The sequence below is a fragment of the Rhagoletis zephyria genome, unplaced genomic scaffold, assembly GCF_001687245.7.
Source record: "Rhagoletis zephyria isolate East Lansing unplaced genomic scaffold, Rhagoletis_zephyria_1.1 Rzeph_scaffold_00660, whole genome shotgun sequence".
NCBI classification, from domain to species: Eukaryota; Metazoa; Arthropoda; class Insecta; order Diptera; family Tephritidae; genus Rhagoletis; species Rhagoletis zephyria.
In genome coordinates this window covers 88,505-107,725 of record NW_016157744.1, presented here as the reverse complement: position 1 = coordinate 107,725, position 19,221 = coordinate 88,505, and the positions used below count along the sequence as shown (strand labels likewise).

General features: G+C 34.6%; 1 protein-coding gene across 1 annotated transcript in view; it reads left to right on the top strand.

Annotated features, from left to right (window-relative positions):
• Positions 1-19,221, top strand: part of LOC108360942 (putative tyramine receptor 2) — a 138,575-nt gene that overhangs the window by 54,803 nt on the left and 64,551 nt on the right. Inside the window, exons 2-3 of the mRNA XM_017613426.1 lie at positions 3,767-3,869; positions 4,084-4,209. Coding sequence (XP_017468915.1) covers positions 3,767-3,869; positions 4,084-4,209 — 229 coding nt within the window. The remainder of the gene's footprint in view (positions 1-3,766; positions 3,870-4,083; positions 4,210-19,221) is intronic.

Genomic DNA, 19,221 nt, shown 5'->3' with positions numbered 1-19,221 from the left:
TTCATCTTTATCTTTTCCTTTATCCTGATCTAAATATGTCCATTCTTTTCTTCATTTACATATTCACCCCCACCATTGTCATTAGGTTAGGTATTTAAAATTTCCTTCGTCTTTGTCTTTATATTTAGGTTTCTTTACTTTTATTTTAATTTCTGTATTTATCCCTTTCTTCTCCTCCATACTCAACTTTACCTTTTCTTGTTTGAGTCTAATCTATTCATGTATGTACATTAGACTGCATCACCAAAAAAAGTTGCGGTTTTTAAGCCCGGATTATAAAATCTATTATATTTTAAGACGTCCACCAAAATATTTGGGAAAAATATTAAGATTTAAGCGAGCTGGACCAATTTGAAAATACCTCCAAAATTAGGTTTTGTATGAATAAAAATAGCCTTGTTCTGGCCAATATTATGTAGAACACCGCAGGCAACAATAATTGACATAGTCGTTTCTACAGAAACACTTAATTCAACAGATAGTATTGAAAACCGATGCAGTTTCTAGTTCGGATTTGCGACTCATGGTATAACCGTTCTGCAGCAGTGTTAGGATGTAAAAGTGAGGTCGTCATATATTTGCTGACAGCATAACCACTATCGCCTAATATAAAGCAGTCCTTAAAATTATTCTCTTCGAAACGTTGCTTAATACGGCTGTTGTTAAAAATGTTGCTATTATGAGCAGAGCCAGGCCACCTGCACACCAGATCCATAATTTCTAAATTAGCATTACAACATCGCTTGTACGTTAAGGGAAAAATACCCTTTCCGATTTCGGAATATTTCGGCATTTTCCACACTAGGCGATTGTACTCTAACATGGGTACCATCGATACATCCCACTACTTTCGGGAATTTGGCAATTCTGTGGAATGCCCGGTTAGAATTTTCAATTTCGTTTCGGGTTTTCGGCATTTTAATAAATTCTGGGGAAAGTCGTGCAATGGCATTCGACACTTCTTTAACAACGCGGCTAGCAGTGGACATATCATCTTCACAGAAATCGGCAACAGTTATAGGAAGCTCCCTGGGCTTAGGGCGTGGTTTCTGGAAAATCAGGTGAAGGGATAAAAAGAATGAAGCTTACCTTACTTTTATATTATAAATCCGAAAGTGGGTTTGTTTGTTTGCTACGCTTTCACGCTTTAGCTATTCAACCGATCATCATGAAATTTCGTACTCTGCTGTTATTTACCCCAACTTAAAATATAGGATCCAATTAATCTCGATTAGGCAAGAGGGTGTGGCACCTCCCATACAAACGGAATTTTTCAAACTGCATTTCTCAGGAAATATTTTTGGTAGATTACTGGAACTTGGTATGGAGATATATAAAATCATTCTCTACTCATGGATGAGGGCTACCACCTTTTAAAAAATCTAATTCAACTTCAATTAAGGGAGTTATTTATTTGAAAATTATATTTAAAAAATGGATGCTGTAGTTTAATATATTTTGAAAAGGCTTGCCACCTGTTTGAAAAATAAAATTTAAATTAATTATACGCAAGCCATCTGAAGAATTAAAATATGGCTGTGAACCAAAATATTGTTAGTTTTAAAGTTTTGAATAATATTGAAGTCTTTCACAAGGGTAGCCACCTTTTTAAAAATTCATCTTAATTAGTTTAAATGAAATATAATAATACTAGCAGACCCGGCGAACTTCGTCCCGCACAAAATAATTTTTTTATTGAAACCTTTTGGTCCAACATTTTCACCAAAAATTCACGTTTACGATTTCCATCGTACGCTCATCGGCTAAGATTGTGGTTTGGTGGTCGTTTTCCGACTTAAATAACCTAACGAAAGCGTTATGTCCGTGTTGAAGTTCTTGAAATTCTCTAATTGTGTAACATTTCATAGAACGGTTAATCTCACAACGAAATAACTTCACTCCCTGGCGGCAAAAATGATCCGGTTCTATAGTAAATCTGTCCAAGAAAATTTATTGTATAGTTGATGGCAATTTCAAAATGGATGCGTATAATTGTTCTACAGAAATCTAATATACATAGACTCATTTCAGACGAAATACCTTAAAAGTAAGTTTCTCGAAAGCAATTTAAGAGAAAATAATTTTTTTTATTTGAATTTATTACAGTAAAAGGCGCGCGATGGTTTTGGCGGTTGATTTATCGATGGTGATTTGAGATTTACCCCTGCACAACTCAACCCTGGTAAATGAATTTTTCCATTACACATACACTACGTATAATGGAAATATTCAATTCAAATACGCCCGTATTAAAATTAAGCAGTTTTCACTGCACGGATGGCGTTTTGCACGTCTTGGATGCTTTTTCATATGTAATTAAGAAAGTATATGTATGTATGCAAGGCTAACACAGCGGTGACAGCACATACACATACATGATATGACATGACATAATGCACTAATCGCACGCTATGATGTTGATTCAAACTCAACATTTTAAAGCACATTTACTTCGCCCAGTTGTCGATATTCGACATCTTTTTTCATACACTTTTGAATTTTAGCTGTCACCAATACTACATCCATTATGCGAATTACAATTTTGAAGTCCGCCAGCATAATTTATAGCGAATTTACAGGAAAACTTAAGATCGAATTATGTACGTTAATACCGGATTGATTAATATACCCTGCAAACAAACTCCCCCGAAATATTTAAGATTTCGAAAATTTGTTACGATTCGTTTAGGAATCTTTAAAGAAAAACATATGAAGCGGTTGACAAGAACCAGTAAAGAAATTTCTGTACGATTTCTTAAAGAAAATTCTTAAAAAAATTGTGAAACCTTTCAGAATGCTCTGAAATCCTGGTATGCTGGGTATACATATACATACAAATATGAATAGATAAAGAAGCTGCTATTGACACAAGGAGTTCATACCAACGGTAAATGTTGTTTTTGTACGATTGCTACATGAATCATGACCTTATTCCCAATGACATCAATACTGCGAAATCAGGTGTAAAATAAGGGTTGTGCCATACAATTTCTATTCCTTACAAGTTTCATGCATTAAATGTTAAGACTTACGATCATATTAAATAAGGCTTATATAAGACGCAAATTTTTTGGTGGGAGTACATTTAACGCACACATTCTCACTTGTTGAATCGTTTGAATGTGTTAATATGCCGACCGCTGCTATAAAGTGTCTAGGGCAGATTCCCTATAGAACCGGATCATCGTTGCTGCCAGGGAGTGAAAAGAAAAAAATCCTTCAAATTTATTTCGTTCTGCGATTAACCGTGCTGTGAAATGCTGGACAATTGAAGAATTTCAAGAACTTCTGCACGGACATAATACTTTCGATAGGTTATTTAAAGCGGAAAATGACCATCAAACCATAATCTTAGCAGATGAATGAAAATGGGAAACGTGAATTGTTGGTGAAAATGTTGGACCAAAAAGTTTCAATAAAAAAATCAATTTTGGGCGGAACGAAGGTCGCCGAGTCTGCTAGTATTTGTATAAAAGAGGGGTTGAAATTGCATATTATGGAGAACACAATTTTTTAAATCGCTATATCTCACAAACCATACCATTTTTCTGAAAAATACAAAAAATAAATTTATGTGACTTTTGACCATGAATAAATATTTTTGCAGATGTGAGATGGATGGAGATTTTTGCTACTTAATTTATAATGGTATTTGCAACAATCGTGTCAACTTTCGACTTTATGCGAATTAATGTGACCTTGAATGTATAACTTGACCGGGCTGAATAATAATAATCGTTTTAACCCTTCCTTTCATTTCTTTCAGGTTCCTGGCGCCTTGGTTGGGTATTATGTGACATTTGGATATCACTGGATGTGTTGCTATGCACGGCGTCTATATTGAGCCTCTGTGCTATTAGTGTTGATAGGTAAGGGAAACTAAATGCAGCGGTGCTATGCTTGAGCGATTTCAAAAGTATTAAGAATAAAAACAGTAAATTGTAAAATTGTAATTAGCAACATTTGCCAAAACCGTGGAGTTTACATTATAAATGAGTGCTCATACAAAGTGAAAACCCTTTTATATCAAGGCATTTTGGAACCTAATTTTTGAGATTTTTAATTTGGTGTCCTTTGCTGCAGGTACTTGGCAGTTACGCAACCTTTGACATACTCACGCAAAAGGCGCTCAAAGCGTTTGGCATTCTGTATGATTTTGATTGTCTGGGTGTTGGCATTGGCTATCACCTGCCCACCAATGCTAGGTTGGTAAGTATGCACTTAAAAGGAGTTCTATTAAGTATTTAAATTGTAAGCATGGTAAAGAATATAATATATACGAGCGCAGATGTACTAAACCTTACTGCAAGCGTCATTATGGCGGTATTACGAAATAATGGAAACGAAACCAGACCGAATGACATTCATATTCTAAATCACTATGTAGAGAACAGAGGTGGCTCCGTCATTGGTAACGTTAATAAGGTACCAAACTAAAAAAAAAAAACACACATTTTAAATGTACTGCAATTTTCTTTTGCCCCGTGTTTTAATATAGTCCTAATTTTGCATTTTTTATACATCATATATGTTTACAATTTAACAAAATTAAACCAGATTTCTTTTCAAAAAGTTAAATTTTTAACATAAGTTTACGGGTTTGACAGTTTCTTCTATCTTGTGTTCCATTGCTTCTAAATGAAGTCATTATTCGTTGTAATAAATGGTGCATTTTTTAAATGCAGTATTACAACAATATATACATGTAATCACCAATTCCGAGATATTCTTTCATAGCCCAGTAAAATTAGACTTTATCTCAAAAAAAAATTGTAACAGCGATTTTTTGATGCAGTTTACTTCTATTTGATACCTAGATCACGGATCCATAGTCTTGCCCCTAAATTTCATTCCGCCATCTTGAATTAAAGTTTTTTGGTTTTTTTTTTGCGATTTGCAAACTTATTTTGCATTTTTGTTAAAAAATGGTTAAATTCAAATCTGTAGAGAATTTAATTTTCCACATTTGTCATATAGAAGGTTTTTTGAAAATAGCTTTTTTTATTGTAAATAATTAGCAAAACCTGAGAAAAAATTTTACTTTGTTACGGTTTTCGCCATTTTTCGACAATTTCTGTTGAAAATACATAGCATATTGATATTACAAAGTTGTAGCGAATTTGAGTCTTCACAACTTTTATACCTAAATTTTTTTTATGACGCTTAGATCACGGTCGGGAACGTGCCAAACATAGCGATTAGCCCAGTACAATTAGATAGATTTGGTAGGAAAATTAAAAAATATTTGTAACAGCGATTTTTTGATGCAGTTTACTTCTATTTGACACGTAAATTATGGATCCACAGTCTAGTCCCTAAATTTCGTTTGGCAACACTCCGCCATCTTAGATTTAAGTTTTTTTTTGGGTTTTTGCTATTTGCAAGCTTATTTTGCATTTTTCCTAAAAAATGGTTACATGCAAATATGTAGAGAATTTAATTTCCCACATTTGTTATATAGAAGGTTTTTTAAAAATAGCATGTTTTATTGTAAATAATTTGCAAAAACTTACATTGTCACGGTTTTCGCCATTTTTTGACAATTTCTATTGAAAATACATAATGAAAATGCATATTGAAATTCCAAAGTTGTAGAGAATTTCATTCTCCACAACTTTTGTACATACATTTTTTTTGTACGACGCTTAGATTACGGCCGGGAACGCGATAAACATAGCGATGTGCGGGATGCGCCGTAAAACTCATTTCCACACCACCGCTGAGGTAGAGTTTTTCGGCGCGTTTTTTTAACATGGTTTCCCAGTAGGCCTAATCCACGGGCAACGTTTTTTTTAATGAAAGCAGGTGAAGTAAGGTTAATTTTCATCAGAATCTTGTTCGTTTTGTAGGATAAGTTGGAAGATTTAAGTCATCTTCATTGTCTTTAGACTCCCAGCTTTGTAGCTCAGCATCTGTCTCCTCGTCAAGTTCTGTGCTATCGTTCACAAGGTCCTCGTCATTGTCGTCGTCATCTACCTGGGTGCTCGGAGTATTGGTGCAGGAAGTGACGCCACATTTCTCGCAAATTAGCGTACAATGCGGACTGAATCCAAATCTTTGACCTTTCTTTCGTGATCATTATCACCTCTTTCGATACTCACGGACAACAGTTTTGTAACGCCCTTCTCCTGAACAATTGAAATTTTACCACTATCTAAAGATTTTTCACATATAAAGCACTTCTCCATTCCAAACACTTTCACCTCGAGCCAGGCAGAGCTGGAGTTTATTTTGAACACAAATTGATAAAAAAAAATCCCGAAAAACGTGACCAAAATGGTTACCAAATAGTTTATTTTAATTATTTATATAAGACACCCGAAGGACATACACTAAATAAGAACGCATTTATATAGAGACACTATGAAATTTAAGTATCAAAACGCCTATACGATTTAAAATACTCGCACATATGTTCATTGATGGGTCAAATACTTCATAATTTGAAATCAGCGCTTACTATGATACAAAAAACAATTATGAGAATTATTTTAAGAAGGTTTAAATGTTAAATTCTTCATTAACTAATGATTTTGTTTCGAAATTAAATCAGGGTGGTGGGTTAGTTGTACGTCTGAAACAATTCGCGTATTCGGATATACAAACAAGTAAGAAAGTCTAAGTTCGGACGGAGCCGAACATTAAATACCCGGCGCGAGTATTAAATATATGATTTTCACATTTCCGAAAGCTGCCGCTACATGGTAAGCCGGGGTGTATCACTTTTGAGTAAATTAGCGTCCTTAAATTTCGAAATATTGAAGTTTCAAGCATTTCTGAAATTTACCGTTATATGAAAAGCGGCCATAATCTTAGTCCGATTTCAATTATTTTCAACGCTTTGCTTTTACGTGGCAAGCACAATAACCATACCGGGTTTGGTACAAATTGGTGAAACGCTTACTGAGATACATATATGTGATCATAAGTGGGCGGTGCCACGCCCATTTTCAAAAATTGTATCATAAAAGTATTTCCTCTGGTAAAGAATTGTTGAAGCATCAATTTTTAATAAATTAGCTTTAATATTTACTGATTTATTGAAGATTTTGTATGTGGTCGTGGTTATCGTCCCATTTTGAAAATTTTCGGCCATTTGATGTGCTGTAAGGCCAACAACTGTGCCAAGTTTGGAAGAAATTGGTGCAGCGGTTACCAAGATATACACATGTAAGCACAAGTGGGCGTGGCTACGCACATTTTCCAAAAATTTATAATATTCTTATTTTTCGTCTAAAATTTATTGTAAATATCAATTTTGAGTGAATAATTTTCAGTAGTGACTAAAACATCGCAGTTTTCGTATTTCTGAAAATTACCGTTATATGGGTTACAGTCCGATTTCGCCTATTTTCTATACCAACCTACCTTGGATAAATTCAAACCTACATANTCGTCTAAAATTTATTGTAAATATCAATTTTGAGTGAATAATTTTCAGTAGTNACCGGTGTTTTTAAACTGATCCGTCATTTTAATTTTTCAAATCTGATTTCAGATTCGTAGTCAGAGACCTTAAGAACACTCGAAAGTTTTAAGCGAATCTAATCGATTTACATTTTTGTTCGCCTTATTGGGTCCGTNAAACATCGCAGTTTTCGTATTTCTGAAAATTACCGTTATATGGGTTACAGTCCGATTTCGCCTATTTTCTATACCAACCTACCTTGGATAAATTCAAACCTACATACCAAATTTCGTTGAGATATCTCAATTACGATACAATAATCAATACAGACGGACAGACGGACGGACAGACANACAAAGTTAATATACCCTTGTGCACAAGTGCGCTCGGGTATAAAAATTTGGATAGAACTCCCAGCCCTAGTTAGTTTAAATTTTGGAGTTATGTGTTTTGATATACGGTATGAGAGTATGTCGGCCGCTGTGGTGTAGTGGTAAGCAGTGCGCGCTTCCACTCCACAATGCCTGGGTTCAAACCCTGGTCAAAGCAACATCGCAAAAATATAGAAAAAAGGTTTTTTCTTAACAGCGGTCGTCCCTCGGCAGGCAATGGCAAACCCCCGAGTGTATTTCTGCCATGAAAAACAGCTTCTCATAAAAATACAATCGCCGTTCGGAGTCGGCGTAAAACTGTAGGTCCGTCCGCTTTGTGTGACAACATCAAGGCGCACGCCACAAATCGGAGGAGAAGCTCGGCCAAACACTAACATATGTGTAAGCGCCAATCTATTATTATTATTATGAGAAAAGATGAAAATAAACATCAAAACCCAAAACTCAACTGTAGTGCTAACTATCGGACCCAGTTGTGAATATAAACCCTCCAGAAATCCACTCAAAAACATGGGTCCAGCCGCTTAGGAAGACATCAGTGATATACACACCCACAGAAGATTACCGGTGTTTTTAAACTGATCCGTCATTTTAATTTTTCAAATCTGATTTCAGATTCGTAGTCAGAGACCTTAAGAACACTCGAAAGTTTTAAGCGAATCTAATCGATTTACATTTTTGTTCGCCTTATTGGGTCCGTCATTTTGAATTTTTCCAACCTGACCTCAGATTCGTAATAAGCAGCCCCAAGAACCCCAGAGGAAAACTTTACAAACAAATAGGATCGACTCAAATTTTTTGGCCGCCATATTGGGTTCGCCATTATGAATTTTTAAAATCATGCTCTATGTTCGCAATCAGCAACCTCAAAAACATAAGAAGCTACTGTTACTTTTTCTTTTTTAGTGTTGGGTTCTCCGGTGGCACAAAAAATGTGAAGCAAAATCTAATTTACGGTAAGTTTACACGCTATATTTGAGACGCCATGTTGAATTTTTGAAAAGCTCACACTGTTTTTAATGTAGGGCGTCTATATGATCATTTTAAGACCTTAATCGTTGTAATCCGTCCTATAAAATTTTGGCCATCGGACTAGGGTTGCCAGACGTACTGCTTTTGGGAGTAAACGTACTCCTTTTTATTGCAATGTACTCACTTGTACACCCAAAAAAAAATTTCTGGAAATGTACTCCCTTCTCAATTTTGTACATCTTTTGTACTCCTTTTTCCAGCTACTAATATTTTATCATGTACAGGGTGTAAATAAATAACTGTTGCACAGGTAAAAGTGGTCTTTATAGATTTTGCGGAAAAACTAGTTTTTTATTAATTATCCACAAATTTTACTTAAATTTTATTGATTCGTTTTTAAATTTAACCTTCATTTGAGTTTACCAGCGGTAAACACTTTCAGACTTTACTTTAATACATATCTTCTGTAACCATAAGCTAATTTCCCCTCCTTTATACTCCGTCTTTTGCCCAACATAAGGCCCCATACTCAGCAATCGAAAAGACTCGGAACTGGTAACTAGGAGGCCATTCATTCGACCAACCCTATACAGTTTTTTTTTTTATAAATACAAAGTCAAAGAAAAAATACAACTGAAAAAAACATGCACTTATCTTCCAAAGCTTGCAGATGCAAATCAGGATGAAAATTTTAAAACTAATTAATAAAATTAAAGTAAATATAAAAATAGTTACAAAGTTAACAAAAAATGCTTGTTTCGCAAAATGTATAATTAACCCTTTTATTTTTCAAAAAACCTTTGCGAAAGTTATTATTTTACGCTCTATATTTTGCCATTCATGCCGTGGCAAACACTACCTAGTAAGCAAAGTTAAGTGTGATAGTGAAAAGGTGTAAGCATGGTCGTAGCCAGGTGGGTGCAGCGGGCTCGGCTATAAAAATCAGAAAAATATTAAATCAATTATAATGCTTAAATTAAAAAAGTGGCCACACATTCAGGAAGAGTCTGGAATTCTTTTGTAGAATTTAGTTATTTATTTTTAACATTTATTGTTGCTTTGAAGAAGTTTTCTATGATATCTTAATTTGTTTGTACCTAATTAATACTAATTTGTAACAATAAATTGCACAAAAAATTAAAAAAAAAATGTACTCCCTTTTTATGTTTTGTACTGCTTTTTTCTATCGAAAATAGAAATGTACTCCTTTCCCCGTTTCAGAATCTGGCAACCCTACATCGGACTGTACCGGTTGACGTGATAGGGAAATGAAGTTTACGCCGCTTCCCTTACATCGCTATGTTTGGCACGCTCCCGGCCGTGATCTAAGCGTTGTAAAAAAAATGTAGGTATAAAAGTTGTAGAGACTCAAATTCTCTACAACTTTGGAATTTCAATATGCTATGTATTTTCAACAGAAATTGTCGAAAAATGGCGAAAACCGTAACAATGTAAAATTTAAAAGTTTTTGCAAATTATTTACAATAAAAAATGCTATATGACAAATGTGTGAAATTAAATTCTCTACAGATTTGTATTTAACCATTTTTATGTAAAATGCAAAATAAGCTTGCAAATCGCAAAAAACCTAAAAAAACTTAAATCCAAGGCAGGCAATGGCAATCCTCCGAGTGTATTTCTGCCATGAAAAACAGCTTCTCATAAAAAGACAATCGCCGTTCGGAGTCGGCGTGTGACAATATCAAGGCGCACGCCATAAATCGGAAGAGAAGCTCGGCCAAACACTAACATATGTGTAAGCGCCAATCTATTATTATTATTATTATTCACTGTATGAAAAATATGTGACGTTTATAACCTTTTATATGTGAAGTTTTATAACCTTTATGAAAAGACATCGCTCGAAAAAAATACTTAACACTATTATGCCTTTTGGATTTCTCCAAAGTTTTCGAGTCAGCCATGAACTAGTACTTCAAACTCAAAAATTATTTGGGTTTAATGACTTTGCGTGCGGTTAATGAAGAGCTGCCTATGTGACTGAACGTAGAAAGTTAAAGTTAGTGCTGAAGTATCTGAACCAAAAATACTATTAACGGGCGTTTACTATTTTAGGGCCATTGTTATTTAGCTTGATTACACCGTGCGACAAAAACAAAAAATTTGTAAAACGCACAAAAAAATAAATAGATAGGAGCCAAATATAGTATAACTGCGTTTTTAATTTTTCTCTCTGACATCAGGATTTTTTTTAAAGAACTTGAAATTTCTAGGATATGATTGAATAAAAAATTATTTAAAAGATTTGGTGCATTGTAGACTAACAATATGGCTACCAGTTAAAAGGAAAAATTCTGTAGAATTAAAAAAAAAATTAATTTTTTGTTGCACCACGACGAATAAATGCTGAAAATTTCCTTTTAAAACTTTATCCTTGAATATCCTTGGAAATTTCCAATATTTATTTTTTCAAAAAAAATATATGTTAAGGACTAATATGTTAACTACCACATCCTCGAATTTCGTCCATCTAAAGTATTAGTTTTACCAAATCAATTTTTTTTTAAGAGATTGTGTCATAGGTAAAAAAGTAATTTCTTCGTTTTTCGAAGTTAGCCTTCGAAATGGAGGGCCTATATCTCCATATATATTTATATATCTTCGAAGTTCGAAATAGGATCTTTGGTAAAAAAAATATTTTTTATCATTATATGTAAATAACTAAAAAACTAAAACCACAGTCGTAAACCGCCTTTTGCTCTTATATAAATGGTTTATAACTTTTTTTGCAAACTTATATTACAGGTGCTATAAGGGGTCCAAGGTCGGGTCTTCGAAAAATTAAAAACCTTATATTTCAAACAATTTTGAACTGATTTTTAAAAAGTTGGTACTGTTGTAAACGTGATTAGACCTCCTTCTTCTCTTCTGATATGCATATTTGTATACTTTGTATGTAAAAATTTCAGAAAAAATTTAAAAGGAAAAAATACCTTTTTTTTTTAAAAAAAATATTTTAAACCATACTTACTAACCGATTTTTAAGAAACTGATATCGTTTCTAACGCAATCAAATCTTCTTTCTTCTGATATGCGTATTTGTATACTTCGTAAATAAAAATTTNCCTTCTTCTCTTCTGATATGCATATTTGTATACTTTGTATGTAAAAATTTCAGAAAAAATTTAAAAGGAAAAAATACCTTTTTTTTTTAAAAAAAATATTTTAAACCATACTTACTAACCGATTTTTAAGAAACTGATATCGTTTCTAACGCAATCAAATCTTCTTTCTTCTGATATGCGTATTTGTATACTTCGTAAATAAAAATTTAAGAAAAACCACTTAAACGGAAAAAATACTCTTTTTTATAAAAAAAAAACAATTTAACAAAGAAATTACTAACCGATTTTTAAGAAATTGGCATCGTTGTAAAGGCGATTGAACCTCCTTTCTTCTGGTGTGCATACTTGTATACTTCGTGTATAAAAATTTGAGAAAAAATACTTGAAACCAAAAAATACTTTTTTTTATAAAGAAAAATATTTAAACAAAAAAATTACTAACCGATTTGTAAAAAATTGGTATCGTTGTAAAGGCTACCAGAAAACGTATACTTTCTTAAACCCAAAAATTTCGTTTTATGTATATACACAAAAAAAATATAATTAAAAACATTTTTTCCCTCTATATAAACTCCTGCCCCCTAGGTGAAACGCTGGCTACGCACTTGTATACAAAACAATTTAAGTATTTAAACCGTAGGTACATCATACGGCCAGTTTGTTCTTTTAGAGCGCATACATGGTTCCATAATAATGATTACAGTATCTTCATTTATTTGGTATATTGTAACTATCAATATTTTATAAAGAGAAGTGTAATTTTTTGTATCTAAAACTAATAAAGTTAGAAGGACGAAATTCGAGGATGTGGTAGTTAACATATTAGTCCTTGACATATATTTTTTTGAAAAATAAATATTGGAAATTTCCAAGGATATTCAAGGATGAAGTTTTAAAAGGACCTTTTCAATTCTTATTCGTCCTGGTGCACAATAATTCGATTTTTTTTCTATTCTACAGAAATTTTCCTTTTAATTTATACCCATACTGTTATTCTACAATGCACCGCATCTTTGGAATAATTTTTTTATTCAATCATATTCTAGAAATTTCAAAGTCCTTTTAAAAAAATCCTGACGTCAGAGAGAAAAACTAAAAAACGCAATTTTACTATATTTGGTCCCCAGTTTTGTGAATATATTGATTTTTTCGTGTGAAAAATTGACTGTCGCACGGTGTTATTAATGACATAATGCATGCAATATTTAGTACAGATATATTTGTCAGGAACTTTTGAGAACGTGGCTAGCTAGTGCACGAATTTCAACAGAGAGGTAAAGCTTAAACATACCGCAGCGTTGATCCGGATTAACTTGGTTTTAATCCGGATCAACCGCAGTAAATTCCCGAGTTGATCCGGATCAACGCTGCCGTCTTTTTATACTTCTAGTGTCTATATCGTCGCAAAAATAATAATAATAGTCTAGTAATAATCTCCGAAAATCGGGGGTGCTCCGTGGTCTAAAAATCTGAATATTTCTTTATTCTAAAAACCACATGCATTGCTTTTGGTAGGTAACTTTAACTTGGTATTTGGGCAAGATCGTACTCTACTCAATACGCCATGCGTAAAGCAATCCTCTTGCTAGGCTCTGACCTCGAGACTTACTTATTGTTATTGCGAACGCTACAATAATTTTGAATTGGCGACGTTTAAATACAAAGGCAAGTGTTGATTCGTTGTCGATGTTGTCGAATTACATGTTTAAAGTCCATTAACTAACCCTTTATATGTGCATATTTCTATTGCGGCATCCAAACAATTATATTTTAGTTTTTTAACTATTAGGCGAGACCGTTAACTAACCCTATATATGTACATATTTAGGTTGCGTATTAGCATCAGAACTGCTCCATCTTTTAGTTTCAACTCATGAGGTGGAACCCCCTACTTTTATTTGCTCCTGTGGATATTCAGAAACGACAGTAGATATTTACGCCATAGTAAACATTTTCTTCTCCGGACAACATATTAACCATTTCTTTATTAACTTTCGTACAGTGCTTATTTTGTGGACATGAAATTGATCGATCCTTCAAGTGGTTTCGATTAATTACAACAGACTGAGGTTTAAATATCCAATCGGCTAAATCTCGCAAAATAATCTCTTGTGGCACTAATTTTTATTTTTGAGTCTGGCGAGAGTACTCGCCCTTCTCTAACCCGCAAGAAAAAACTGAAATAATCAGATTCTCTGAAACGCATACATATTTATCTATAGTTTAAAATACATGGTATGGAGATATATGAGAAAAATTGCGGTTATTGGAAAAGGGGGCGTGACACCTCCCATACAGACCGATCTTTTCATACTGTAGGTGTATCTCTGGAAGTGTTCATGGTAGAGTACTGGAACTTGGTATAGAGATATATGAAATCAATCACATGGGCATGAAGAAAAATTTGGGCTATTAGAAAAATGGGCGTGGCACATCCCATACAAACCGAATTTTTCAGACTGTATTCCTCTGACAGTGTTCACGATAGAGTACTGGAATAAGGCGTTTAGGGTGTCCCGATCCTACAAAAATTTTCTCTACTTTTTTCTTTTAGAATTTTTAGTATTTTTTTATGAAAAATGTAATATGAATATAAAAATATCGCGTCACGGTGTCTGTGGTTGAACTCCTCCGAAACGGCTTGACCAATTTGAATGACAGTTTTTGTGTATATATTGTAGATATGATAATAGTTTATAAAGCATGTTTCATACCGCTAATTGAAGGGAGCGTGGCACCTCCCATACAAACCGAATTTTTCACACTGCATATCTCTGGAAGTGTTCATGATAGAGTACTGGAATTTGGTATGGAAATATATAAAATCAATCGCAGAGTCATAGAGCTATTGGCGAATGGGGCGTGGCACTTCCCATAAAAACCGAAATTTTCATCTGCATATCTCCGGAAGTGTCCACGGAAGAGTACTCGAACATGGTATGGTGTTCCTGGAGAGTACTGGAACTTGGCAGGTACAAGACATATAAAATCAATCGCATAGTCATGAAGAAAAAAGAAAGGGCCGTGGCACCTCCCATACAAACCGAATTTTTACACTACATATCTCTGGAAGTGTTCATGATAGAGTACTGGAATTTGGTATGGTAATATATAAAATCAATCGCAGAGTCATAGAGCTATTGGCGAATGGAGCGTGGCACTTCCCATAAAAACCGAAATTTTATTACTGCATATCTCCGGAAGTCTCCATGGAAGAGTACTCGAACATGGTATGGAGCAAGGTTGCCGTTTTGAGCTTTTCCTACCAAAATTTTTAGGTTTTTTTCTAGTTGGTAGGATGGTAGGACGCTTAAAATTTTGGTAGGTTTCTTTTCTCATAAACAGTATTGCCAGAAGTTTTTGGATGAACCGGCTAAATTGGCAAATAAAAACGGCTAAAATGTTTCAACTAAATTTCACATGTTTTATTTAAATAAATCACGAGTAAAAGGACTATTTCTTGGAGAGAAGTTACAAATGCGAGCCGGAAAAAATTTTGCCAGCGAGAATTTGCACTTAGAAAAAAGATACGACTGTGGCACATGGTTGGATTTTTTGTCGACGATAATTTGAATAAACAAGTTCGTTAAATTTAAAAATTTACAAACTGGAGCGATTTTAAAATGAAAAATGTAAGTTAATACTTGTTTACTTAATTAATTTAGTTAATTCCAATGATTTGAAAGGTACTCGGAAAAAAAACTATTTATTACTATTACTATCTGATATTTTGAGTGATAATTCTAACTGGATTTTCGACGAACAAACCTATTATCTTCCCTACAAGGCCTTTTCAGACTGACCGATTCTCAATACGCTCAAATAGAAACCAATACACATAAAAAACGCTGTAAAAATTTGCCTTCAATTTTAAGACAGTAAAACAACGACCTTCAGTTAACATCAACCGAGGCCATATGTTGACAAGGGATGCAAAATCACAGTTATACAAATGAACTGGTCAGATTTTTCAGAAATCCCTTCAATTCTGATGTAAAATATGATGCTAGATGACCGGTCATATGGCCGCAAGATGTCTCGTAGAATTCCCAGCGAGTTTTGCTTTACATAAAAATTTGTGCTCTTTTATTTTCATTTTGACTCACTTCAGTGTTGGTTCCTTTAATTCAAGTTGGCATTCGGTTTTTGGAATTTGAATAACTTCTCAGCAAAAACGTTTGCTTAAAAAATACATATGTGTACATAGTGCTTGAAAATATCAATTTTTCCATTACCTTAAACCTTTGGGAATGGGCAAAAATTATGTTTTTTAATTTAATCAGAATTGAATATGCGCTATCTGGGAAGACAATATCTACATGTAATATTTATTCTGCTTGTTGGCACTATATCCAAACACAAACGCATCTTAAGAGTCTTAACAGTGAAACAATTTCTTATTTTCTAAGTTTGCGAATAAAACTTCACACTTAAAATTAAGACATTCGTTCGTTTAAAATAAAAATAAGCGACATCGGCCCAATTTCATACAATCCTGCCTGACATGAAAATTTTCTCCACGATAAGGCTAGTAGCCATTTCTAACAGATTTTGGGTCGCTTAGTCAAAAATTGAAACGTATATACATATTTGAAATTTAAGAAAACAAGGTAAATAGCAAAATCGGCTAAACACGGCTAATTTTTTCAGCAAAACGGCTAACAAATCGGCTGCCGGCTAAATCGAAATTTCTCCGGCTGTTTGCTATCGCAACCGGCTAAATCTAGCCGGAAAACGGCTAAAATGGCAACACTGCTCATAAAACAGAAAAGATCTCTTGTTTGATGTAGTGTGTCACTTTGTCAGCACTGTGAGTAGGCTTGCCAAATTGGGACAATATTAGTTTTACCCTCATTTTGTTTCTTGGAAGGGTTCAACTGTTTGCCACGTACCTTAAAAAACTCGTTTCTTACTGGCATAGGCAGAGTTTTACCAATAACCTTCTGCGATTATCTGAACTCCGTATACTCTATAACGTAATGGCAGGTTTATATATCAGATATTTTTCTTCGCATCGATAATAGTTTCAACAATGACAAGGTTGTTACAATATTTCAAATGGTACTAGAAGAAAAATTCAAATGCATACTACATAACAAATGCATGTACGTGTTTACAGAATATGTTATCTCATTACATTAAACGAGCAATTCTTGTATATATATATAACCATAAGGTTCTCAGAACGGCTCTAACGATTTTGATGAAATTTTGTACACAGATAATATTTTGGATGCTAAGGTTACCTTGCGACCTATCCGAAATTATTTAAAATTTAATTAAAACATCATAAAATGGGTATCAAATGGAAGTTTTTTTAAAGATCCCAAATTCAAATACATTATTTTAAGGTTGCCACCCATTTTGAATCGCATATTTATTTAATGTTTTGTTTACAAAAAAAAGGTAAAATATTACTATTCATGGGTACCAAAGAAGGTTCTTAGACAATGCTTTCTCTATATATAAAATGTTATAATAGTGTAAGGTTGCCACTTATTTCCGATTATACACAATTTATCTAAAACATGGCAATATGGGTATCAAATGAAAGGTATTGTTGAGAACTTTGGTCAGAAAATATTTTCCATCAGGATTGGCAGGGTTCTATGTAATACAAACTTTTATTTTATTCATTTCAATCGACATTTTTTTATGTATACACAGTACACATATGCTCAAGATATGTACCATTCATTCCAGCGTATTTCGGAATAGGGTTTCCATCTAAATTTTAGAATAGAGAGGAATTTACGTAATAGATATCGAAAACCTATTTTTTGTTTATTTCCAAAATATTTTTTTAAAGCTATCCAAATCTTGAAAACTGTAAAAAGTACATATATACACTCCGGGCAAAGCTCGGTCAACCTGGTACTTTTTTTATTATACACGAAAATTAAAAAGAAAACTTATTTTTAATCATATCCAGTAGAATAGAATAGAGAGGAATTTACGTAATAGATATCGAAAACCACTTTTTTGTTTATTTCCAAAATATTTTTTTAAAGCTATCCAAATCTTGAAAACTTTAAAAAGTACATATATGCACTCCGGGCAAAGCTCGGTCAACCTGGTACTTTTTTATTATAAAGAAAACTTATTTTTATATCCATATCCAGTAAATCGATTGCCAGTTTTTAACCGCAACTCGAAGAAATTAATAGCGAACCCGCAGGGCGCAATTTTTTTGCCCCAGCCCGGCGGCTCCTAGGCCCGAACATTTGGCAAGCCTAACCGAGAGGTTTATTTTTACCTTACCTATTTACGTGCATATATATACTTCATAATAAATATGTGTATACAAATGAGTGATGTTTAAAAATTCTACGTCCGAGTTTCATTTTCTGCTCCGATTTTTCACGTCATTTATTCCGAAGGCTTTATTAAAACTATAAACTATGCGATTTGTTTGCCATTTTTTCGGCTTTTCGCAATTTACTCGAAATTTTGAGGGTGGAGTGCATTGGGGTATAATCATTGCGCTGGGTATGCAGTTACAGTTGCATGGCTATACTCGATCCCGACTCTTGCGCCCTCGTTCGCGCACTCTGGGCAACGTGAGCAACCCATGTGCGAGATGCGGTAACCAATCCGAGTGGAGCCTTGGGTCACGGCAGAAAGAGAGGGAGCTTCGGTGGGGCCACTCTGACTTATTCGGTTTAAGGGCTCACTGAAGTCTGCAGCGTCTGTTCACCAGTAGGTGCGGCTGCAAGCGGGTGTCTGCTTGGAGCAAGCGGCTCGCTATATAAACGTGTATTTGGTTGCGAAACCACCCCCGTCCCAGCAATGGGTTGTGCGCTGGGCTTGGGACCCGCCACGTAAAAACCACTTCCAGTGAAGAAGCAAGGCAAAGCCTCGGATAAGACAGCTGCCATGTAAAGGAGCGCAAATTCGGAGTTGGATTTGTGGTGGGAGAGAGACTCCGTGGACGTGGACTAGCGTTCACCCCGGTGGACGAGCGTCTAGCCACAATCCGCATCAAAGCGAGATTCTTCAACATCTCGCTCATCTGCGCCCATGCCCCGACGGAAGAGAAGGATGAGGCATCCAAAGATCTCTTCTATGAGTGCTTGGAGCGCACGTATGAGCGCTGCCCCCGTCATGATATCAAAATCGTGCTTGGCGACTTCAATGCCAGGGTGGGCAAAGAAGGGATCTTTGGAACCACCGTCGGAAAATTCAGCCTCCACGACGAAACGTCCGACAACGGATTGAGGCTGATCGACTTCGCCGGGGCCCGAAACATGGTAGTATGCAGTACTAGGTTCAAGCATAAAAAGATCCATCAAGCTACCTGGCTGTCTCCGGATCGAAAAACGAGAAACCAAATCGATCATGTTGTGATAGACGGAAGGCACGC